Source organism: Salmo salar, chromosome 05, assembly GCF_965601325.2.
Source record: "Salmo salar chromosome 05, fSalSal1, whole genome shotgun sequence".
Taxonomy (NCBI): Eukaryota; Metazoa; Chordata; class Actinopteri; order Salmoniformes; family Salmonidae; genus Salmo; species Salmo salar.
The window spans coordinates 17924065-17947500 of record NC_138295.1 but is presented as its reverse complement, the minus strand read 5'-3'; the positions used below and the strand labels follow the sequence as shown (position 1 = coordinate 17947500).

Below are 23436 nucleotides of genomic sequence, written 5' to 3'. Positions count from 1 at the left end.
ATAGCTGGGATATCATCGCTGTGTGATAGAGATGTATAGCTGGGATATCATCTCCTCATGGACTCACACTTGGCAGGCAGGCCGTAGCCCCCTGTAATCTTAGCCTCTCCCGTCTCACACCCTCGAAGCTCAGCACACTCGGACCTCAGGAGGGGGCCGGCTGTGCGGTGGATCGCACCATCCACTGAGGAGAGAGGGAAGAGAGGATGAATATTTGTACAGTTTGTATAAACTGTCAACAAAGAAAATGTAATGGAGGTGTGAAGTGAATTGACAATTGCCTGTGCATTGTTAATGTGAGAGGAAGGGTGAGAGATATCATTTACATTCATATAAACACACACACACACACACACACACACACACACACACACACACACACACACACACACACACACACACACACACACACACACACACACACACACACACACACACACACACACACACACACACACACACACACACACACACACCAGCTCCCGCTGTGGAACCCTTCACTACTGATGAGCCATATCAGTTGATGTTATCTAAATCGAGGGAAACTATTATTTTATTTGGGAGACACTTTATCTCCTTCCCATGATCATTGAACTAACAATAATTAGTGCACAGCACCCCTCACTACAGCTCCAACAACTCTGCTCCGTACAGGACTGGGAGACAGGACTGGGAGACAGGACTGGGAGACAGGACTGGGAGACAGGACTGGGAGACAGGACTGGGAGTGTGTTGGGATGGATCCTTCCTGGAACATCACTTATTATCGCCCTGCTCTGCCAGTGTCATACATGATCACCCTGCACAGCGTCATACATTATCGCCCTGCTCTGCCACTGTGTCATACATGATCACCCTGCACGGCGTCATACATTATCGCCCTGCTCTGCCACTGTGTCATACATGATCACCCTGCACGGTGACATACATTATCGCCCTGCACGGCGTAATACATTATCGCCCTGTCATGCCACTGTGTCATACATTATCGCCCTGCCCTGCCACTGTGTCATACATTATCGCCCTGCCACTGTGTCATACATTATCGCCCTGCACTGCCACGGTGTCATACATTATCGCCCTGCACTGCCACGGTGTCATACATTATCGCCCTGCACTGCCACGGTGTCATACATTATCACCCTGCCCTGCCACTGTGTTATACATTATCACCCCGCACAGGGTCATACATTATCACCATGCACTGCCACGGTGTCATACATTATCGCCCTGCACTGCCACGGTGTCATACATTATCACCCTGCTCTGCCACTGTGTCATACATGATCACCCTGCACGGCGTCATACATTATCGCCCTGCACGGCGTAATACATTATCGCCCTGTCATGCCACTGTGTCATACATTATCGCCCTGCCCTGCCACTGTGTCATACATTATCGCCCTGCCACTGTGTCATACATTATCGCCCTGCACTGCCACGGTGTCATACATTATCGCCCTGCACTGCCACGGTGTCATACATTATCACCCTGCCCTGCCACTGTGTTATACATTATCACCCCGCACAGGGTCATACATTATCACCATGCACTGACACCGTGTCATACATTATCACCATTCACTGCCCCTGTGTCATACATTATCACCCTACACTGACACTGTGTCATACATTATCACCCTGCCACTGTGTCATACATTTTCACCCTGCACTGCCACTGTGTCATACATTATCACCCTGCACTACCGCTGTGTCATACATTATCGCCCTGCCCTGACACTGTGTCATACATTATCACCATGCACTGCCCCTGTGTCATACATTATCACCCTACACTGACACTGTGTCATACATTATCACCCTACACTGACACTGTGTCATACATTATCACCCTACACTGACACTGTGTCATACATAATCACCCTGCCACTGTGTCATACATTATCACCCTGCACTGCCGCTGTGTCATACATTATCACCCTGCACAGCCGCTGTGTCATACATTATCGCCCTACACTGACATTGTGTCATACATTATCACCCTGCCACTGTGTCATACATTATCACCCTGCACTGCCACTGTGTCATACATTATTGCCTTGTGACTAAGGGTGGAAGGCAGGGTACGATGGCTGACTGACTGTCCCCTGGGGGGTAGAGAAGCAGCATTTAGTTACAGTGCTGCTGTGTGAATAGAACTGGAGGTGACGTGCACCAGACAGATAGTCACCCCCACCAACACACACTCTCACTCACTGAAATAGAGAACAAGTGTTATAACAAGACCAAGAGAGGAGAAAGGAGAGAGGGAGGGATGGAGGAGAGATGAGAGATGGAGGGAAAGAGCGATAGATGTATAAATAGTTTGATGGAAGAGACATAAGGATATAGTTAGAGAATAGGAGAGAGAAAAAGGAGAGAGATGGGAGAGGAAGAAGATCATAGCAAGGTCGTTTTAGTTCCTTATGTTTGACCTTCTATTTGACATACTTATGTGATGTGTGTGTGGTTTGTGTCTGTGGTGTGTGTGTGTGTGGTTTGTGTCTGTGGTGTGTGTGTGTGTGGTTTGTGTCTGTGGTGTGTGTGTGTGTGGTTTGTGTCTGTTGTGTGTGTGTGTGTGTGTGTGTCACAACCTCCAGTCTAAGGATTTGTGGGGGTGTATGAAATATGCGGTCTCTATGATCCTGGCTTATATACCAGACAGCTCCAAATACCTGCCACTGCTCACAAACCTGCATTTATCAGACTACAGAGAACACACATGACTGTTTCAACTCGCAGACTTACAAAGACCATGTGACCATACAAAGACCATGTGACCATACAAAGACCATGTGACCATACAAAGACCATGTGACCATACAAAGACCATGTGACCATACAAAGACCATGTGACCATACAAAGACCATGTGACCATACAAAGACCATGTGACCATACAAAGACCATGTGACCATACAAAAACAACACAAAGACAACATCTATCACAGCCATACAAAGACAATATCACAGCCATACAAAGACAATATCTATCACAGCCATACAAAGACAATATCTATCACAGCCATACAAAGACAACATCTATCACAGCCATACAAAGACAACATCTATCACAGCCATACAAAGACAATATCTATCACAGCCATACAAAGACAATATCTATCACAGCCATACAAAGACAACATCTATCACAGCCATACAAAGACAATATCTATCACAGCCATACAAAGACAACATCTATCACAGCCATACAAAGACAATATCTATCACAGCCATACAAAGACAATATCTATCACAGCCATACAAAGACAATATCTATCACAGCCATACAAAGACAATATCTATCACAGCCATACAAAGACAATATCTATCACAGCCATACAAAGACAATATCTATCACAGCCATACAAAGACAACATCTATCACAGCCATACAAAGACAATATCTATCACAGCTATACAAAGACAATATCTATCACAGCCATACAAAGACAACATCTATCACAGCCATACAAAGACAATATCTATCACAGCCATACAAAGACAATATCTATCACAGCCATACAAAGACAACATCTATCACAGCCATACAAAGACAATATCTATCACAGCCATACAAAGACAATATCTATCACAGCCATACAAAGACAACATCTATCACAGCCATACAAAGACAATATCTATCACAGCCATACAAAGACAATATCTATCACAGCCATACAAAGACAATATCTATCACAGCCATACAAAGACAATATCTATCACAGCCATACAAAGACAATATCTATCACAGCCATACAAAGACAATATCTATCACAGCCATACAAAGACAATATCTCTCAGCAGCTCTAGAATGACTGACTGAAGTCATTCAAAGTGACAAGTGGGAATACTAAGAAGTTCACTTAAGAGACAATGGATTCTGAATCTATAAATGTACAATTCAACCACTACCTCGTGAGAACACTGAAGGAAACATATTCATATCCTTCTCTATCCTTTTTTGTTCTTCTTGAGGAGAGGAAAAGAGGAAAGAGACATGAGAAATGAAAGAAGAGGAGAATGGTAGAGAGCATGACAGGAGAGATTTGAGGACAGAGATTAAAAAAAGAAAGTGATGAGAGAAATAAAGAAAACTCAAAGAGAGGGGCAGTCATTAAAGAGAGGGAGAAAGGAGAATAAAGAGAAGAAAAGATTGAAGAGAAAAGAGAGGAATGCGAGAAACAAGAAGAGGGTTGGAGAAGAATAGAGTTAAGGAGAAGAAACAACAGGTGATGAGAGGAAACAAGAGAGAGGAGGGGTGCAGGCGGAGCAGAATAGAGGAGGGGTGCAGGCGGAGCAGAATAGAGGAGGGGTGCAGGCGGAGCAGAATAGAGGAGGGGTGCAGGCGGAGCAGAATAGAGGAGGGGTGCAGGCGGAGCAGAATAGAGGAGGGGTGCAGGCGGAGCAGAGAGAGGAGGAGGGGTGCAGGCGGAGCAGAAGAGAGGAGGAGGGGTGCAGGCGGAGCAGAAGAGAGGAGGAGGGGTGCAGGCGGAGCAGAAGAGAGGAGGAGGGGTGCAGGCGGAGCAGAAGAGAGGAGGAGGGGTGCAGGCGGAGCAGAAGAGAGGAGGAGAGGTGCAGGCGGAGCAGAATGAGGAGGAGGGGTGCAGGCGGAGCAGTAGAGAGGAGGGGTGCAGGCGGAGCAGTAGAGAGGAGGGGTGCAGGCGGAGCAGAAGAGAGGAGGGGTGCAGGCGGAGCAGAAGAGAGGAGGAGGGGTGCAGGCGGAGCAGAAGAGAGGAGGAGGGGTGCAGGCGGAGCAGAAGAGAGGAGGAGGGGTGCAGGCGGAGCAGAAGAGAGGAGGAGGGGTGCAGGCGGAGCAGAAGAGAGGAGGAGGGGTGCAGGCGGAGCAGAAGAGAGGAGGAGGGGTGCAGGTGGAGCAGAAGAGAGGAGGAGGGGTGCAGGCGGAGCAGAAGAGAGGAGGAGGGGTGCAGGCGGAGCAGAAGAGAGGAGGAGTGAGTGTTGGCTTCAGGGACCTGCCAGGACAGTGTTTCAGCCTTACTGTCATCTCCCTACAACCTCCCTTATCATTAAACACTGTCAGCTAGAGGAGATGGAGGTGATAATTGGCTCTATGCTTACCTGGCTGGGAGGCTGCTCTTCTCAGCAAAACACACGCAGAGACACACACACATGCGTGCATGCACACAAACACATAGATACACACATAAACCACTACACTCACAGACACACACGTAAAAACACACTCTTACTTGCTGTACATATGGAATACTAAGTCGCAGCAGATAACCTTGCCAGCTGACCGGTGATAGGTCCAGAGCCTGTCTGTTAAACTAATGGGGCGGAACTATTGCCTTTCATTTATTTCAGCCTGGTTGCCATGGCAATATTTAGGATGGTCTGGTGGTGGACACCGTACAGTCCGGCCAACACAAAGCTCAAAGACAACAACATCAGCAGTATAGTGTGTGTGTGTGTGTGTGTGTGTGTGTGTGTGTGTGTGTGTGTGTGGGGGACAACCTGGGTTCAGAAACACGTGTATTTCATTTTTTTATATTTAAATACTTGTTTTCTGTGAATTTCAGTATTTGATATTTAAATACGTGTTATCTGTGTATTTGAGTATTTCTAATAATGTGGCCCCAATCAACTTCTTCTATTGAAAGTATTTTCAAATACTATTTTCAAATATCTGGGTTAAATGCATTTGAGTCAGTGTATTTGAGTATTTTCAAATAAATTCAAATATTCACCTACTTAGTAATATAGATATTTGACATAGTATTTGAACCCAGATCCTGTTGGGGGAAGTGATACATTTATCTTACGCTGACTGTATATGGATACTGTATATAGCAGTGGTCACCAACCTTTTCTGAGTCAAGATCACTTTCCTAGTCAAAATGCATTTGTTTTAAAACATGACTTAAAACATAAGCCTATGCAACATTAACCAATTAAAAACAGCTCTGTAGCAATGAGGTTTGTGCATTTGACTATAGGCCCAATACATTATCATTGCATATTGCTATGCTTGAATTGCCCTGCCAATGTTGTTCTTCTCAGACCATTTTCAAATTACATATATTTTTGTATATATATATATATATATATATATATATATATATATATATATATATATATATATTTTTGTATATATATATATATATATATATATATTTATTTTTGTATATATATATATATATATATATATATATATATATATATATATATATATATATATATATATATATTGTACAAAAATAAATATATTTTTGTATATATATATATATATATATATATATACAAAAATAAATATATTTTTGTATATATATTTTTGTATATATATATATATATACACAAATGATCAATTACCAGTGTGATTATATATATATATAAAATCACACTGGTAATTGATCATTTGTTGTGTCACTTGCATAATAATTGGCAAAAATATATTGTTGTTGTACTTTTACCCCTTTTTCGTAATATCCAATTGGTATTAGTCTTGTCCCATTGCTGCAACTCCACGACCGACTCGGGAAAGGCGAAGGTCGAGAACCATGCGTCCTCCGAAACACCACCCTGCCAAGCTGCACTGCTTCTTGACGCACTGCTCGTTTAACCCAGAAGCCAGACACACCAATGTGTCGGAGAAAACACCGTCCAGCTGGTGACCATAGTCAGCTTGCAGGCGCCCAGGCCACCACAAGGAGTCGCTAGAACGTGATGGGAGAAGGAAATCCCGTCCGGCCAAACCTTCCCGTAACCTGGACCAGCGTCCCTCCTCTCTACCTCCCTCCCTCCGCTGAGAAAAGGGGACACTCAAGTTGCACTGCATTATTTCTGCCTCATGCACCAATTCATGTTGTTACTCCTATGACCAGAGAAAGTGGAATATTCCTTGATATTAAAAAAGCCACAAGCCGCTAATAATACCAACGCTAGCTTATCGAAACACTTTGCTGTACTCCTTCAATTCAGCTGCAGTGCTGGTTGTAGCGTGGGTGGAAGTAGGGAGAACCCACATTTCATGGCTTAAAGTGTTGACAGTACTGAATAACAACTGAAACATGAAGTCAGTCATAAAAACAGCAGCTCTTTGCTGTATCCGTTGACAGTCTCTCTCGTCATGGTTTTAAACGTTTTGAAATATCACAGTATCAACTTTGCAGTGCGTTGGAGGTTTCTTTTTACAGTCTGTGACTCGTGGAAACTGTGCAGACACAGTGATCTGAGCTATCTGATTGGCCAGCGATAGGCACTCTTGACTAGGCCTGCCGGGTAGGCGGAGTCTACCTTCAGACACATGAAATGGTTCAAAATGGGAACACTTCCTTCCTGGTGCTATGAGACACATGAAATGGTTCAAAATGGGAACACTTCCTTCCTGGTGCTATGAGACACATGAAATGGTTCAAAATGGGAACACTTCCTTCCTGGTGCTATGAGACACATGAAATGGTTCAAAATGGGAACACTTCCTTCCTGGTGCTATGGATGCTAGATCAAGGGCACCAACAGCACCAATAAATACAAAAAATAGGAAGGCTCTATCGTTGTTTTGTTTTTTACAGAAATGTTTGATGATCGACTAGGAATGCCTTGGATATGGACCGGTTGGTGACCACTGGTATATAGAGTACTGACTGGCATTGACAAGAACAACACTTATTTTTAACTCATCTTGTTTTCTTAAGAGACTTTAGCAGATCTGTGAATTGACTCTAAGTGAAGACTGCATTATTATGTATGTGTAGGTGTTTTGACATGGAGCTCATTCTATTCTGTTCCCCAGCAGCCCACAGAGCACACACACATCACAGTACATCTCATCTCTGCTACCCACTCTGCCTGCCTGCCTCCTGTTAGCCACACTGACACGCAGTTGAACAGTTGAAACACACTGGCCTATTGTCAATGTGATGTATGCAGGACAAAGCGTTTCCCTTCTCTCTTCAAATCCTAATCTATCAACTTCATCACCCACTGAGCTCCTGCTCACTGCCTTTATGTCCCTACCTCACTGTCTTTCAAACGTTTCCCCTTGTTTATCTCGGTCTCCCCCTCTCTTTAAAGGTCTGACCAGTCTGTACCTGCCTAATTAGCATCTACCTTTACTCTGCCATAAAGAACAGAGGAGCGAGAGGGGGGTAGAGAAAGAGGGAGAGGAACGAGGGGAGACAGAAGAAAAAGACAGAAAGTGAGATTGCCAGTGATAGAGAAGATGGGAGAAAAAGCATATCCACTGTTGATCTAGAGTTGATACACGGTGAGAGGAGAGCGATACACGGTGAGAGGAGAGCTTATTGAACCAGATATCTAGAGCTGATACACGGTGAGAGGAGAGCTTATTGAACCAGATATCTAGAGTTGATACACGGTGAGAGGAGAGCGATACACGGTGAGAGGAGAGCTTATTGAACCAGATATCTAGAGTTGATACACGGTGAGAGGAGAGCTTATTGAACCAGATATCTAGAGTTGATACACGGTGAGAGGAGAGCGATACACGGTGAGAGGAGAGCTTATTGAACCAGATATCTAGAGTTGATACACGGTGAGAGGAGAGCTTATTGAACCAGATATCTAGAGCTGATACACGGTGAGAGGAGAGCGTATTGAACCAGATATCTAGAGCTGATACACGGTGAGAGGAGAGCTTATTGAACCAGATATCTAGAGCTGATACACGGTGAGAAGAGAGCTTATTGAACCAGATATCTAGAGCTGATACACGGTGAGAGGAGAGCTTATTGAACCAGATATCTAGAGCTGATACATGGTGAGAGGAGAGCGATACACGGTGAGAGGAGAGCGTATTGAACCAGATATCTAGAGTTGATACACGGTGAGAGGAGAGCTTATTGAACCAGATATCTAGAGCTGATACACGGTGAGAGGAGAGCGATACACGGTGAGAGGAGAGCGTATTGAACCAGATATCTAGAGTTGATACACCGTGAGAGGAGAGCGATACACGGTGAGAGGAGAGCTTATTGAACCAGATATCTAGAGTTGATACACGGTGAGAGGAGAGCGATACACGGTGAGAGGAGAGCTTATTGAACCAGATATCTAGAGCTGATACACGGTGAGAGGAGAGCTTATTGAACCAGATATCTAGAGTTGATACACGGTGAGAGGAGAGCGATACACGGTGAGAGGAGAGCTTATTGAACCAGATATCTAGAGTTGATACACGGTGAGAGGAGAGCTTATTGAACCAGATATCTAGAGTTGATACACGGTGAGAGGAGAGCGATACACGGTGAGAGGAGAGCTTATTGAACCAGATATCTAGAGTTGATACACGGTGAGAGGAGAGCTTATTGAACCAGATATCTAGAGCTGATACACGGTGAGAGGAGAGCGTATTGAACCAGATATCTAGAGCTGATACACGATGAGAGGAGAGCTTATTGAACCAGATATCTAGAGTTGATACACGGTGAGAGGAGAGCGATACACGGTGAGAGGAGAGCTTATTGAACCAGATATCTAGAGTTGATACACGGTGAGAGGAGAGCTTATTGAACCAGATATCTAGAGTTGATACACGGTGAGAGGAGAGCGATACACGGTGAGAGGAGAGCTTATTGAACCAGATATCTAGAGTTGATACACGGTGAGAGGAGAGCTTATTGAACCAGATATCTAGAGCTGATACACGGTGAGAGGAGAGCGTATTGAACCAGATATCTAGAGCTGATACACGATGAGAGGAGAGCTTATTGAACCAGATATCTAGAGCTGATACACGGTGAGAGGAGAGCTTATTGAACCAGATATCTAGAGCTGATATACGGTGAGAGGAGAGCTTATTGAACCAGATATCTAGAGCTGATACACGGTGAGAGGAGAGCGATACACGGTGAGAGGAGAGCGTATTGAACCAGATATCTAGAGTTGATACACGGTGAGAGGAGAGCTTATTGAACCAGATATCTAGAGCTGATACACGGTGAGAGGAGAGCGATACACGGTGAGAGGAGAGCGTATTGAACCAGATATCTAGAGTTGATACACGGTGAGAGGAGAGCTTATTGAACCAGATATCTAGAGCTGATACACGGTGAGAGGAGAGCTTATTGAACCAGATATCTAGAGTTGATACACGGTGAGAGGAGAGCTTATTGAACCAGATATCTAGAGCTGATACACGGTGAGAGGAGAGCGTATTGAACCAGATATCTAGAGCTGATACACGGTGAGAGGAGAGCTTATTGAACCAGATATCTAGAGCTGATACACGGTGAGAGGAGAGCTTATTGAACCAGATATCTAGAGCTGATACACGGTGAGAGGAGAGCTTATTGAACCAGATATCTAGAGTTGATACACGGTGAGAGGAGAGCGTATTGAACCAGATATCTAGAGCTGATACACGGTGAGAGGAGAGCTTATTGAACCAGATATCTAGAGTTGATACACGGTGAGAGGAGAGCTTATTGAACCAGATATCTAGAGCTGATACACGGTGAGAGGAGAGCTTATTGAACCAGATATCTAGAGCTGATACACGGTGAGAGGAGAGCGATACACGGTGAGAGGAGAGCGTATTGAACCAGATATCTAGAGTTGATACACGGTGAGAGGAGAGCGATACACGGTGAGAGGAGAGCGTATTGAACCAGATATCTAGAGCTGATACACGGTGAGAGGAGAGCTTATTGAACCAGATATCTAGAGCTGATACACGGTGAGAGGAGAGCGATACACGGTGAGAGGAGAGCGTATTGAACCAGATATCTAGAGTTGATACACGGTGAGAGGAGAGCTTATTGAACCAGATATCTAGAGCTGATACACGGTGAGAGGAGAGCTTATTGAACCAGATATCTAGAGTTGATACACGGTGAGAGGAGAGCTTATTGAACCAGATATCTAGAGCTGATACACGGTGAGAGGAGAGCGTATTGAACCAGATATCTAGAGCTGATACACGGTGAGAGGAGAGCGTATTGAACCAGATATCTAGAGCTGATACACGGTGAGAGGAGAGCGATACACGGTGAGAGGAGAGCGTATTGAACCAGATATCTAGAGTTGATACACGGTGAGAGGAGAGCTTATTGAACCAGATATCTAGAGCTGATACACGGTGAGAGGAGAGCATATTGAACCAGATATCTAGAGCTGATACACGGTGAGAGGAGAGCGTATTGAACCAGATATCTAGAGCTGATACACGGTGAGAGGAGAGAGCATTGAACCAGATATCTAGAGCTGATACACGGTGAGAGGAGAGCTTATTGAACCAGATATCTAGAGCTGATACACGGTGAGAGGAGAGCGTATTGAACCAGATATCTAGAGCTGATACACGGTGAGAGGAGAGCTTATTGAACCAGATGTCTAGAGTTGATACACGGTGAGAGGAGAGCTTATTGAACCAGATATCTAGAGCTGATACACGGTGAGAGGAGAGCTTATTGAACCAGATATCTAGAGCTGATACACGGTGAGAGGAGAGCGTATTGAACCAGATATCTAGAGTTGATACACGGTGAGAGGAGAGCTTATTGAACCAGATATCTAGAGCTGATACACGGTGAGAGGAGAGCTTATTGAACCAGATATCTAGAGCTGATACACGGTGAGAGGAGAGCGTATTGAACCAGATATCTAGAGTTGATACACGGTGAGAGGAGAGCTTATTGAACCAGATATCTAGAGTTGATACACGGTGAGAGGAGAGCGTATTGAACCAGATATCTAGAGCTGATACACGGTGAGAGGAGAGCTTATTGAACCAGATATCTAGAGCTGATACACGGTGAGAGGAGAGCGATACACGGTGAGAGGAGAGCTTATTGAACCAGATATCTAGAGTTGATACACGGTGAGAGGAGAGCTTATTGAACCAGATATCTAGAGCTGATACACGGTGAGAGGAGAGCTTATTGAACCAGATATCTAGAGTTGAAACACAGTGAGAGGAGAGCTTATTGAACCAGATATCTAGAGTTGATACACGGTGAGAGGAGAGCTTATTGAACCAGATATCTAGAGTTGATACACGGTGAGAGGAGAGCTTATTGAACCAGATATCTAGAGTTGAAACACGGTGAGAGGAGAGCTTATTGAACCAGATATCTAGAGTGGTATAATCCTCCTTAGAGAGAAGCTGAGTACGGAACCAGATATCTGGTGGTATAATCCTCCTTAGAGAGAAGCTGAGTACGGAACAAGATACACTACATGGTGTCTAATTCCAAAATCATGTTTATTAATATGGAGTTGGTCCCCACTTTGCTGCTATAACAGCCTCCACTCTTCTGGGAAGGCTTTCCACTAGATGTTGGAACATTGCTGTGGGGACATTCTTCCATTCAGCCACAAGAGCATTAGTGAGGTCGGGCGCTGATGTTGGGTGATTAGGCCTGGCTCGCATTCCAATTCATCCCAAAGGTGTTCAATGGGGTTGAGGTCAGGGCTCTGTGTAAGCCAGTCAAGTTCTTCCACACCGATTTCAACAAAGCATTTCTGTATGGACCTCGCGTTGTGCACCAGGGAATTGTCATACTGAAACAGGAAAAGGCCTTCCACATGCAGTTTGGAACTCGATAGCGAGTGTTGCAACTGAGGACAGACGATTTTTACTCACTTCAGCACAGTGGGATCCCGTTCTGTAAGCTTGTGTGGCCTACCACTTTGTGGCTGAGCCGTTGTTGCTCCTAGACGTTTTCACTTCACAATAACAGCACTTACTGTTGACCGGGGCTGCTCTAGCAGGGCAGAAATGTGGCGAACTGGCTTGTTGGAAAGGTGACATTCTATGAGGGTACCACATTGAAAGTCACTGAGCTCTTCAGTACGGGCCATTCTACTGCCAGTGTTTGTCTATGGAGAATGCATGGCTGTCGTGTCTGGACAATCATTAAATGTTTACACGGTTATTTTATCAAATCAATTCTCTATGTGCAGTTATTATTACGTGATTAAACTAATCATGTAAACTGTAATTAACTTGGAAGTCGGGGCACCATGGGAAAATGTTTTCATATCTCATCGGTAATAGTCTTGTATTAATGTATTATCATTACCTCATCAGTACTCATTATTGAACATCGCAAACCCTTGGATATCTGCACGAACCCGAGCCTAATTCATGAATCAGCGATATACAAATTGGCTTAATTATTTATTTACTAACTAACTAATCACAGAAATACATAACAAACAAACAGTAGATAAAGTTGAAGTCAAAAGTTTACATACACTTAGTTTGGAGTCATTAAAAAAAGTTTCAACCACTCCACAAATTTCTTGTTAACAAACTATAGTTTTGGCAAGTCGGTTAGGACATCTACTTTGTGCATGAAAAGTAATTTTTCCAACAATTGTTTACAGACAGATTATTTCACTTATAATTCACTGTAACACAATTCTAGTGGGTCAGAAGTTTAAGTTGACTGTGCCTTTAAACAGCTTGGAAAATTCCAGAAAATGATGTCATGGCTTTAGAAGCTTCTGATAGGCTAATTGACATAATTTGAGTCAATTGGAGGTGTACCTGTGGATGTATTTCAAGGCCTACCTTCAAACTTAGTGCTTCTTTGCTTGACATCATGGAAAAATCAAAAGAAATCAGCCAAGACCTCAGAAAAATAATTGTAGACCTCCACAAGTCTGGTTCATCCTTGGGAGCAATTTCCAAATGCCTGAAGGTGCAAAAAATAAGGTACAAAAGGTACAAACAATAGTACGCAAGTATGAACACCATGGGACCACGCAGCCATCATACCGCTCAGGAAGGAGACGCGTTCTGTCTCCTAGAGATGAACGTACTTTGGTGCGAAAAGTGCAAATCAATCCCAGAACAACAGCAAAGGAGCGTGTGAAGATGCTGGAGGAAACAGGTACAAAAGTATCTATATCCACAGTAAAACGAGTCCTATATCGACATAACCTGAAAGGCCACTCAGCAAGGAAGAAGCCACTGCTCCAAAACCGCCATAAAAAAGCCAGACTACAGTTTGCAACTGCACATGGGGACAAAGATCATACTTTTTGGAGAAATGTCCTCTGGTCTGATGAAACAAAAATAGAACTGTTGCCATGATGACCATCGTTATGTTTGGAGGAAAAAGGGGGAGGCTTGCAAGCCGAAGAACACCATCCCAACCGTGAAGCACGGGGTGGCAGCATCATGTTGTGGGGGTGCTTTGCTGCAGGAGAGACTGGTGCACTAATGCATCTTAAAGTTGGTTGCCGAGCGCCATGTAAAATCCACAGAAGAAAAAGGCTGAACGAGGAGAGATTACTAGAAACTAACTAGGTTTCCCCTTTCATCTGTGGATTAATTGTCGGAGTTGAGAACAGACAATTGTGTGTCACTCAAAATTGGTCAAAATTCTACAAAGATTTAAAAAAATTATAAAAAATAAAAAAAGGATCTTGTACATTTCAGGTAAAATAACAACCCAATGTTTATATCCCAGGACAAATTAGCTAGCAACAGCAAGCTAGCTAGCTAAAATGGCCATAATTGTTTCATGTGTTTCGACCTGTCCCCAAGTTAATGTAGTTGGTTCAGAGTTAATTTTGATATTTCAACCTGCGTGTCCTGATCGTGTCTGGACAAAATCAACAAGCGCTGACGCACGCGCGTGCGTGCCCAGTCTAGTTAGTATGACAGCAACCAGTGTGGCTGAAATAGCAGAATCCACTAATTTGAAGGGGTGTCCACATACTTTTAGTATATCTACCATGTAGTATATCTGGTGGTAGAATTCTCCTTAGAGATTGTCAGTTCTACATAGATCTTGGCTTTGCTTCTGAATATGACATCTTCATTTATTTATTTGTTTATTCAGCAGCCAGGGACCATGCATAACATACTCTTAGTATTGCACAAAATAAGTTACACTGGCTAAATATAGCTAATTCCCATTTGTGGTCCACCACTACTATTTCCCTCCAAACAGGCAGGAAGTAGTGCCGTGCGTAGCAACCTGAGACACTGCCATGGAGACGCAGCGACAGGAAGAGACTGCCTGGGATAGACCAAACACAGCTAGGCCTTCTGGGTGAATAACACACACGCAAACACAGTTTGGCACGCACTCACACACACGGTCACACTCACATGGTCACACCCTCAGCTGTGGGGGGGGGGGTCTGAGTGACTGGCCACTAGTAGTACAGATTTATCACTGGTATCGATTACCTCCACAGTCTCTCAACACCACACACACGCCGCAAAGCACTGACTTAACAACAGACTGAGAAATTACTGTTTATATACACAGCACCCCATAGTAATAAATGATAAACAGTGCATTCAGAAAGGATTCAGGACGCTTCACTTTTAACACATTTTGTTACGTTAATGACAAAGCAAAAACAGTTTTTTTTTATGTTTGCAAATGTATAAATAACAAAAATATTCAGACCCTTCGCTATCGGACTCGAAATTGAGCTCCGGTACATCCTGTTTCCAAATATCATCCTTGAGATGTTTCTACAACTTGGTTGGAGTCCAACTGTGGTAAATTCAATTGATTAGACATGATTTAGAAAGGCACACACCTGTCTATATAAAGGTCCCACAGTTGACAGTCGGAGTAGAAACCAAGCTATGAGGTCGAAAGAATTGTCCGTAGAGCTCCGAGACAGGATTATGTCGAGGCACAGATCTGGGGAAGGGTACCAAAACATTTATGCAGCATTGAAGGTCCCCAAGAACACAGTGGCCTACATCATTCTTAAATGGAAGAAGTTTGGAACCACCAAGACTCTTCCTAGAGCTGGCTGCCCGGCCAAACTGAGCAATCGGGGGAGAAGGGTCTTGGTCATGGAGTTGACCAAAAACCTGATGGTCACTCTGACAAAGATCCAGAGTTCCTCTGTGAAGATGGGAGAACCTTCCAGAGGGACAACCATCTCTGCAGCACTCCACCAATCAGGCCTTTATGTTAAAGGGGCCAGATGGAAGCCACTCCTCATTAAAAAGGCACATGACAGCCCACTTGGAGTTTGCCAAAAGGCACCTAAAGGACTCTCAGACCGTGAGAAACAAGATTCTCTGTTCTGATGAAACCAAGATTGAACTCTTTGGCCTGAATGTCAAGCATCACATCTGGAGGAAATCTGTTACCATTACTACGGCGAAGCATGCTTGGAAAATTCCAGAAAATGATGTCACGACTTTAGAAGCTTATGATAGGCTAATTGACATAATTTGAGTCAATTGGAGGTGTACCTGTGGATGTATTTCAAGGCCTACCTTCAAACTTAGTGCCTCTTTGCTTGACATCATGGGAAAATCAAAAGAAATCAGCCAAGACCTCAGAAATAAAATTGTAGACCTCCACAAGTCTAGTTCATCCTTGGGGGCAATTTCCAAACGCCTGAAGGTACCATGTTCATCTGTACAAACAATAGTACACAAGTATAAACACCATGGGACCACGCAGCCGTCATACCGCTCAGGAAGGAGACGCGTTCTGTCTCCTAGAGATGAACATACTTTGGTGCGAAAAGTGCAAATCAATCTCAGAACAACAGCAAAGGACCTTGTGAAGATGCTGGAGGAAACAGGTACAAAAGTATCTATATCCACAGTAAAACGAGTCCTATATCGACATAACCTGAAAGTCTGCTCAGCAAGGAAGAAGCCACTGCTCCAAAACCGCCATAGAAAAAGCCAGACTACAGTTTGCAACTGCACATGGGGACAAAGATCATACTTTTTGGAGAAATGTCCTCTGGTCTGATGAAACAAAAATAGAACTGTTTGGCCATAATGACCATTGTTATGTTTGGAGGAAAAAGGGAGAGGGTTGCAAGCCGAAGAACACCATCCCAACCGTGAAGCACAGGGGTGGCAGCATCATGTTGTGGGGGTGCTTGCTGCAGGAGGGACTGGTGCACTTCACAAAATAGATGGCATCATGAGGTTGGAAAATTATGTGGAAATATTGAAGCAACATCTCAAGACATCAGTCAGGAAGTTAAAGCTTGGTCGCAAATGGGTCTTCCAAATGGACAATGACCCCAAGCATACTTCCAAAGTTGTGGCAAAATGGCTTAAGGACAACAAAGTCAAGGTATTGGAGTGGCCATCACAAAGCCCTGACCTCAATCCCATAGAAAATTTGTGGGCAGAACTGAAAAAGTGTGTGCGAGCAAGGAGGCCTACAAACCTGACTCAGTTACACCAGCTCTGCCAGGAGGAATGGGCCAAAATTCACCCAACTTCTTGTGGGAAGCTTGTGGAAGTCTAACCGAAACGTTTGCCCCAAGTTAAACAATTTAAAGGCAATGCTACCAAATACTAATTGAGTGTATGTAAACTTCTGACCCACTGGGAATGTGATGAAAGAAATAAAAGCTGAAATAAATCAATCATTCTCTCTACCATCATTCTGACATTTCACATTCTTAAAATTTTGTGGTGATCCTAACTGACGTAAAACATGGAATTTTTACTTGGAATTGTGAAAAACGGAGTTTAAATGTATTTGGCTAAGGTGTATGTAAACTTCTGACTTCAACTGTATATGGCTGCCAAATATTTGATGAAGAACCAAAAACTACAACAGTTAGTTGAATTAGTCTAAATATATGACCATTAGCACATGGTTTGGCAGGCTCTCAGATATGAATCTTAATATAGCCTATAGATAGAATTAAATACATGAGGGACATTGAATCACCCCAACATTAAAGTAAACCACTTTTGCAGCTTCAAAATGACTAACAAATGATTTTCATAATGAGTGACATAAGGTAATGCAGTAACACTTGACATCCAGTTCTTATACATGTGTAGTAACTTAGTGATTATTACAATAGCAACATTATTGTTACATAGGACGTTGGTTTATAGTTGCATAATAATGGAGTTATTACATAAGTGGAATAAGGAAACAGTCACTATTCCTTGTGTACAGTAGCTACAAAAACTCAGCGCATTGCTATGCAATTAAAATGCAATTATCAAAGAATTATGTAACATGCTAACAAAATGTTCCAAAAGTAACTACAATTATATTGCACAGGAACAAGAACAGTTTAATGTTAAGTGTTACTGAGAATGCTAACAGTAACAAAATATGTCTATTAAGTGTAGAAAGGAAATTAAATATCCCAAAACTTGAATCAACTACAGCCAAGGTAGGTGGAAAATCATGTTAGTTTGTATTCTGAGTAAACTATCCCTTTAAAGATGTTATAGTGTGTGTTTGAAACAAGAATACTTCCCCTCAGATGGACAAAGAGGTTCAGAGTTGTTTCTGCTAAGCATCCAACTTGCTATTTGCAATGTTCGCAAATGGCTTAGAATTTCTCTGCAGTATTTTCGGGTACAATTAAATGAATTGCAGCTTTCAACCTTTTCATTGGCATGTTGAAAGAGTCATACGGTTGTTGAGAGTCAAAACGTATTTATACTTATCTGTACAACATAATATTGGTTAATTGGTTTGATTATGTACAGGGAGGGAAAAAAGTATTTGATCCCCTGCTGATTTTGTACGTTTTCCCACTGACAAAGAAATGATCAGTCTATCATTTTAATGGTAGGTTTATTTGAACAGTGAGACAGAATAACAACAAAAAAATCCAGAAAAAAACGCATGTCAAAAATGTTATAAATTGATTTGCATTTTAATGAGGGAAATAAGTATTTGACCCCTCTGCAAAACATGACTTAGTACTTGGTGGCAAAACCCTTGTTGGCAATCACAGAGGTCAGACGTTTCTTGTAGTTGGCCACCAGGTTTGCACACATCTCAGGACGGATTTTGTCCCACTCCTCTTTGCAGATCTTTTCAAAAACATTAAGGTTTCGAGGCTGACGTTTGGCAACTCGAACCTTCAGCTCCCTCCACAGATTTTCTATGGGATTAAGGTCTGGAGACTGGCTAGGCCACTCCAGGACCTTAATGTGCTTCTTCTTGAGCCACTCCTTTGTTGCCTTGGCCGTGTGTTTTGGGTCATTGTCATGCTGGAATACCCATCCACGACCCATTTCAATGCCCTGGCTGAGGGAAGGAGGTTCTCACCCAAGATTTGACGGTACATGGCCCTGTCCATCGTCCCTTTGATGCGGTGAAGTTGTCCTGTCCCCTTAGCAGAAAAACACCCCCAAAGCATAATGTTTCCACCTCCATGTTTGACGGTGGAGATGGTGTACTTGGGGTCATAGGCAGCATTCCTCCTCCTCCAAACACGGCGAGTTGAATTGATGCCAAAGAGCTCCATTTTGGTCTCATCTGACCACAACACTTCACCCAGTTGTCCTCTGAATCATTCAGATGTTCATTGGCAAACTTCAGACGGGCATGTATAAGTGCTTTCTTGAGCAGGGGGACCTTGCGGGGGCTGCAGGATTTCAGTCCTTCATGGCGTAGTGTATTACCAATTGTTTTCTTGGTGACTATGGTCCCAGCTGCCTTGAGATCATTGACAAGATCCTCCCGTGTAGTTCTGGGCTGATTCCTCACTGTTCTCATGATCATTGCAACTCCACGAGGTGAGATCTTGCATGGAGCCCCAGGCAGAGGGAGATTGACAGTTCTTTTGTGTTTCTTCCATTTGCGAATAATCGCACCAACTGTTGTCACCTTCCCACCAAGCTGCTTGGCGATAGTCTTGTAGCCCATTCCAGCCTTGTGTAGGTCTACAATCTTGTCCCTGACATCCTTGGAGAGCTCTTTGGTCTTGGCCATGGTGGAGAGTTTGGAATCTGATTGATTGCTTCTGTGGACAGGTGTCTTTTATACAGGTAACAAACTGAGATTAGGAGCACTCCCTTTAAGAGTGTGCTCCTAATCTCAGCTCGTTACCTGTATAATAGACACCTGGGAGCCAGAAATCTTTCTGATTGAGAGGGGGTCAAATACTTATTTCCCTCATTAAAATGCAAATCAATTCATAACATTTTTGACATGCGTTTTTCTGGATTTTTTTGTTGTTATTCTGTCTCTCACTGTTCAAATAAACCTACCATTAAAATTATAGACTGATCATTTCTTTGTCAGTGGGCAAACGTACAAAATCAGCAGGGGATAAAATACTTTTTCCCCTCACTGTACACCTGGGGCAATGGACATTCAGAATGGACATTTACAGAATGTTCAGATAGAAATGTATTGTGTAGATCAAATATGACTGTCATATAGACTGGAATAGTATAGAAGATTGTTTATGCTCTATTCATTCTATTGTTATCATCAACATGCAGTTCCAGATACAGCCCTGCCATTAGTTGAAGGCAGCCAATCCAATCGTTTCTGAAAAGTAGTCACTTCCTGAGATCTGTATTGAAATATTTTTGGAAAGTAGTTGCTTTCTCAGATCTGTATTCAAATCGTTTTAGAAAGTTGTCATTTTTTGGGATCTGTTTTTGGGATTTGACTACAAATAGTTGTAGTCACTTCCAAAGTAAGTAAACTCCAATTTCTATTTTACTTTCGATGAAGCATAGTTAAAACTATAGTTATCCCAGGTCTAACACACACACACACAGCGGTCTGTATTCTTTCTCTCCAGGAACAAGGGAACAGAAATAAAAGAGTAAAGAGCAACAGAAGGACTCACCTCCTCCTCCCCCCAACAGGGTCTTGTTGGCTGAAAGATAAAACAGAGAAGAGAAACATCATGAGAAAACATTCTTTATAATGCAAATATACCTTCTGGCTGGCAGGATTGTATAGCCCACCAAGGTCTTATTCCTACCTTCCTGGAAATAAACAGCGGTATGGCTGAGCCATATATATATATATATAGACATAGATATATAGCTCTGGGATTGGTCCATTTTGTCATCAGCGCTGCCTCTGACTTATGACCTTTGACCTCAGGGATGTCACAAGCTCCATCATCAGCCTTCATCACCCAATTGATTTGAAGGCGGGCTGGAATAAAATGCAGTTATTTCGGTTCCTGCCCTGCCACCAGGAGTCATGATCCAATACAGAGCAACTTTTAACCTGACAGGCTGGTCGATATGAGGACACCAAAGCACCACACTAGCTAGCCAGATGCAGCACTGTACACTGGTTCAGTGGGTAACTCTTCTGGACAGCTAACCATTCACACAGGGAAATACAGAGGAGAGGAGAGAGAAAAAGAGAGAGAGGTAGATTTTAGACATTGATATTTGTGACAGACAGCATCCTGCCTATCAAGGAGCCTCTATTCATAAGGTCTCAGAGAGGAGAGGAGTGAGAGGAGAGGAGCGGCCGAGAGGAGAAAAGAGGAGCAAGAGGAGAGGAGCGAGAGGCGGCAGCAGAATGGCAACATCTGTCTGTCCCTCTGGAAGACAAAAGCATTAAAAACAGAGCCCAGGGCATGCACAGCCAAAACATGTCCATGTGCATGCACAACCACACACACACACACACACTATATCTCACACATGGGCACACACACACACACACACACACACACACACACACCACACACACACACACACACACCCCCCCCCCCCCCCCCCCCCCCGACGTGGCCCGACTAGATTGGATGTTGGTGTAACCATGGAAACTCCAAAGCCCAAAGGTTTGTTACTAAAACCTAGTTAATTAGAGAGAGAGAGAGAGAGAGAGAGAGAGAGAGAGAGAGAGAGAGGGTAGAAAGAGCGAGAAAGAGGTATAGAGAGGTGGAAAGAGCGAGAAAGCGGGATAGAGAGGGGTGGAGAGAGCGAGAGAGAGAGAGAGAGATGGGTGGAAAGAGCGCGAGAGGGAGAGAGAGATAGAGAGGGGTGGAGAGAGAGATGGTGTCAGAAAGAGGTAAAATAAGTACTTAGCCTGTGGAGGTGCCTCTCCCACTTCTGTCAGTTAAAGGATGAACGTGTGAGGAGAGAGAGAAGAAAGTGAGACAGGAGGATGGGCAGAGAGATAAAGAGAGATAGTGTGTGAGGGCGAGAGACTGGGGAGACAGACAGAGGGGTGTACCGCTGTTACCCCAGGGAGAGAGGTTTAACATCTGTTTAAACCCCTATGTATCCTTCACCCCAGAGAAAGAGGTGTGAGTGAGTGAGTGAGTGAGTGAGTGAGTGAGTGAGTGAGTGAGTGAGTGAGTGAGTGAGTGAGTGAAAGAGAGAAACTGTGAATATAAATCCTAATATACTGTATATCGCTGTAAATTAGACTTTTTCCAAGTGTTGTACAGATGTAGGATCTTAATTTGAGCCAGTTTGCTACCGAAGAAAAATAATCCTGCAAATCAAATCAAATTTTGTTGGTCACATACACATGGTTAGCAGACGTTATTGCGAGTGTCGTGAAATGCTTGTGCTTCAACAGTGCAGCAATATCTAACAAGTAATCTAACAATTCCACAACAACTACCTAATACACACAAATCTAAGTAATGGAATAAGAATATATACATGAATGATGAACAATGGCCGAGCGGCATAGGCAAAGTGCAATAGATGGTATAAAATACAACATATACATATGCGATGAATAATGCAAGATATGTAAACATTATTAAAGTGACTAGTGATCCATTTATTAAAGTGGCCAATGATTTCAAGTCTGTATGTAGGCAGCAGCCTCTCTGTGTTAGTGATGGCTGTTTAACAGTCTGATGGCCTTGAGATAGAAGCAGCAAGAGGGGAATAGGAAATGTGAATTATTATGAGGATTATATTCATGGACATTTTTGAAGGGGTTGATACATTTTTCGTAAGGGTAAATCATGTCTGAAATTTCAAATGGCATGTTACAAACTTCAGAAGCCTTTTTAAACCTCAAATACACTGTAAGTTTTAAATATCCTGCATTGCACAAAATGTCTCCTGCAACAGGGTGACCAAATTAAGATCCTACATCTGTAAATTATGATAAACTCGATACATGTTACAGTTAAAGCTAGAATCCTTAGTTGCTACATCAATTTATGGACTTATAAATGATATGTACCCATTGATTCTTGAAGAATGTAACTTATAAATGCCTCATGAGCTTAGTTCAACTGTAATACCCCATCAGAACCACAAAAATAACCTTGTTTTACTCCAATGTTTGTAAATAAACACTATATAGACTTAAACTATGATTGTGATATCATGGATGGCCAGTCCTTGCATCTATAGCTGTCTATGAATTTGAGAGTGGTTACATTTCTCCAGGCCCATCCTCAGGTTTTCACCGCAACAGAGGCAGGGTGATCGCTTTGTTATTGTTCAATTAAGGATTCCAGATTAAAAGAAAGTATCTGCTGATAAGTAGTACTGTTTATTTTTTTTAGATGGAGGTGACACTGGCGGCACTGAGAATGAGAGAGAGAGAGAGAGAGAGAGAGAGAGAGAGAGAGAGAGAGAAGGAGCAGCACTACATTTCTGTGAACATAAACTAAAAAGATGGAGCGTAGCCTACCTTCTCCTGGAAAGGGAAGTCATTAAATTATGACTGGACAGACACACACAGAGAAACACACAGAGAAACACCCAGACACAGACAGAGAGAGAGAAAGGGCACGGAATGGAGGGGAATAGGTGATGTGTACCAGACTTTGCT

General features: G+C 43.2%; 1 protein-coding gene across 5 annotated transcripts in view; it reads right to left on the bottom strand.

The window, feature by feature from the left end:
* The window catches only part of macrod1 (mono-ADP ribosylhydrolase 1), a 114030-nt gene that overhangs the window by 22365 nt on the left and 68229 nt on the right, over positions 1-23436 (bottom strand). For all 5 annotated transcript variants that reach the window (XM_014198901.3, XM_014198900.3, XM_045717676.2 and 2 more), the window contains 2 exon segments: positions 20510-20539; positions 68-184 (listed from right to left, as the gene is read on the bottom strand). In XM_014198901.3, the coding sequence (XP_014054376.1) occupies positions 68-184; positions 20510-20539 (147 nt within the window).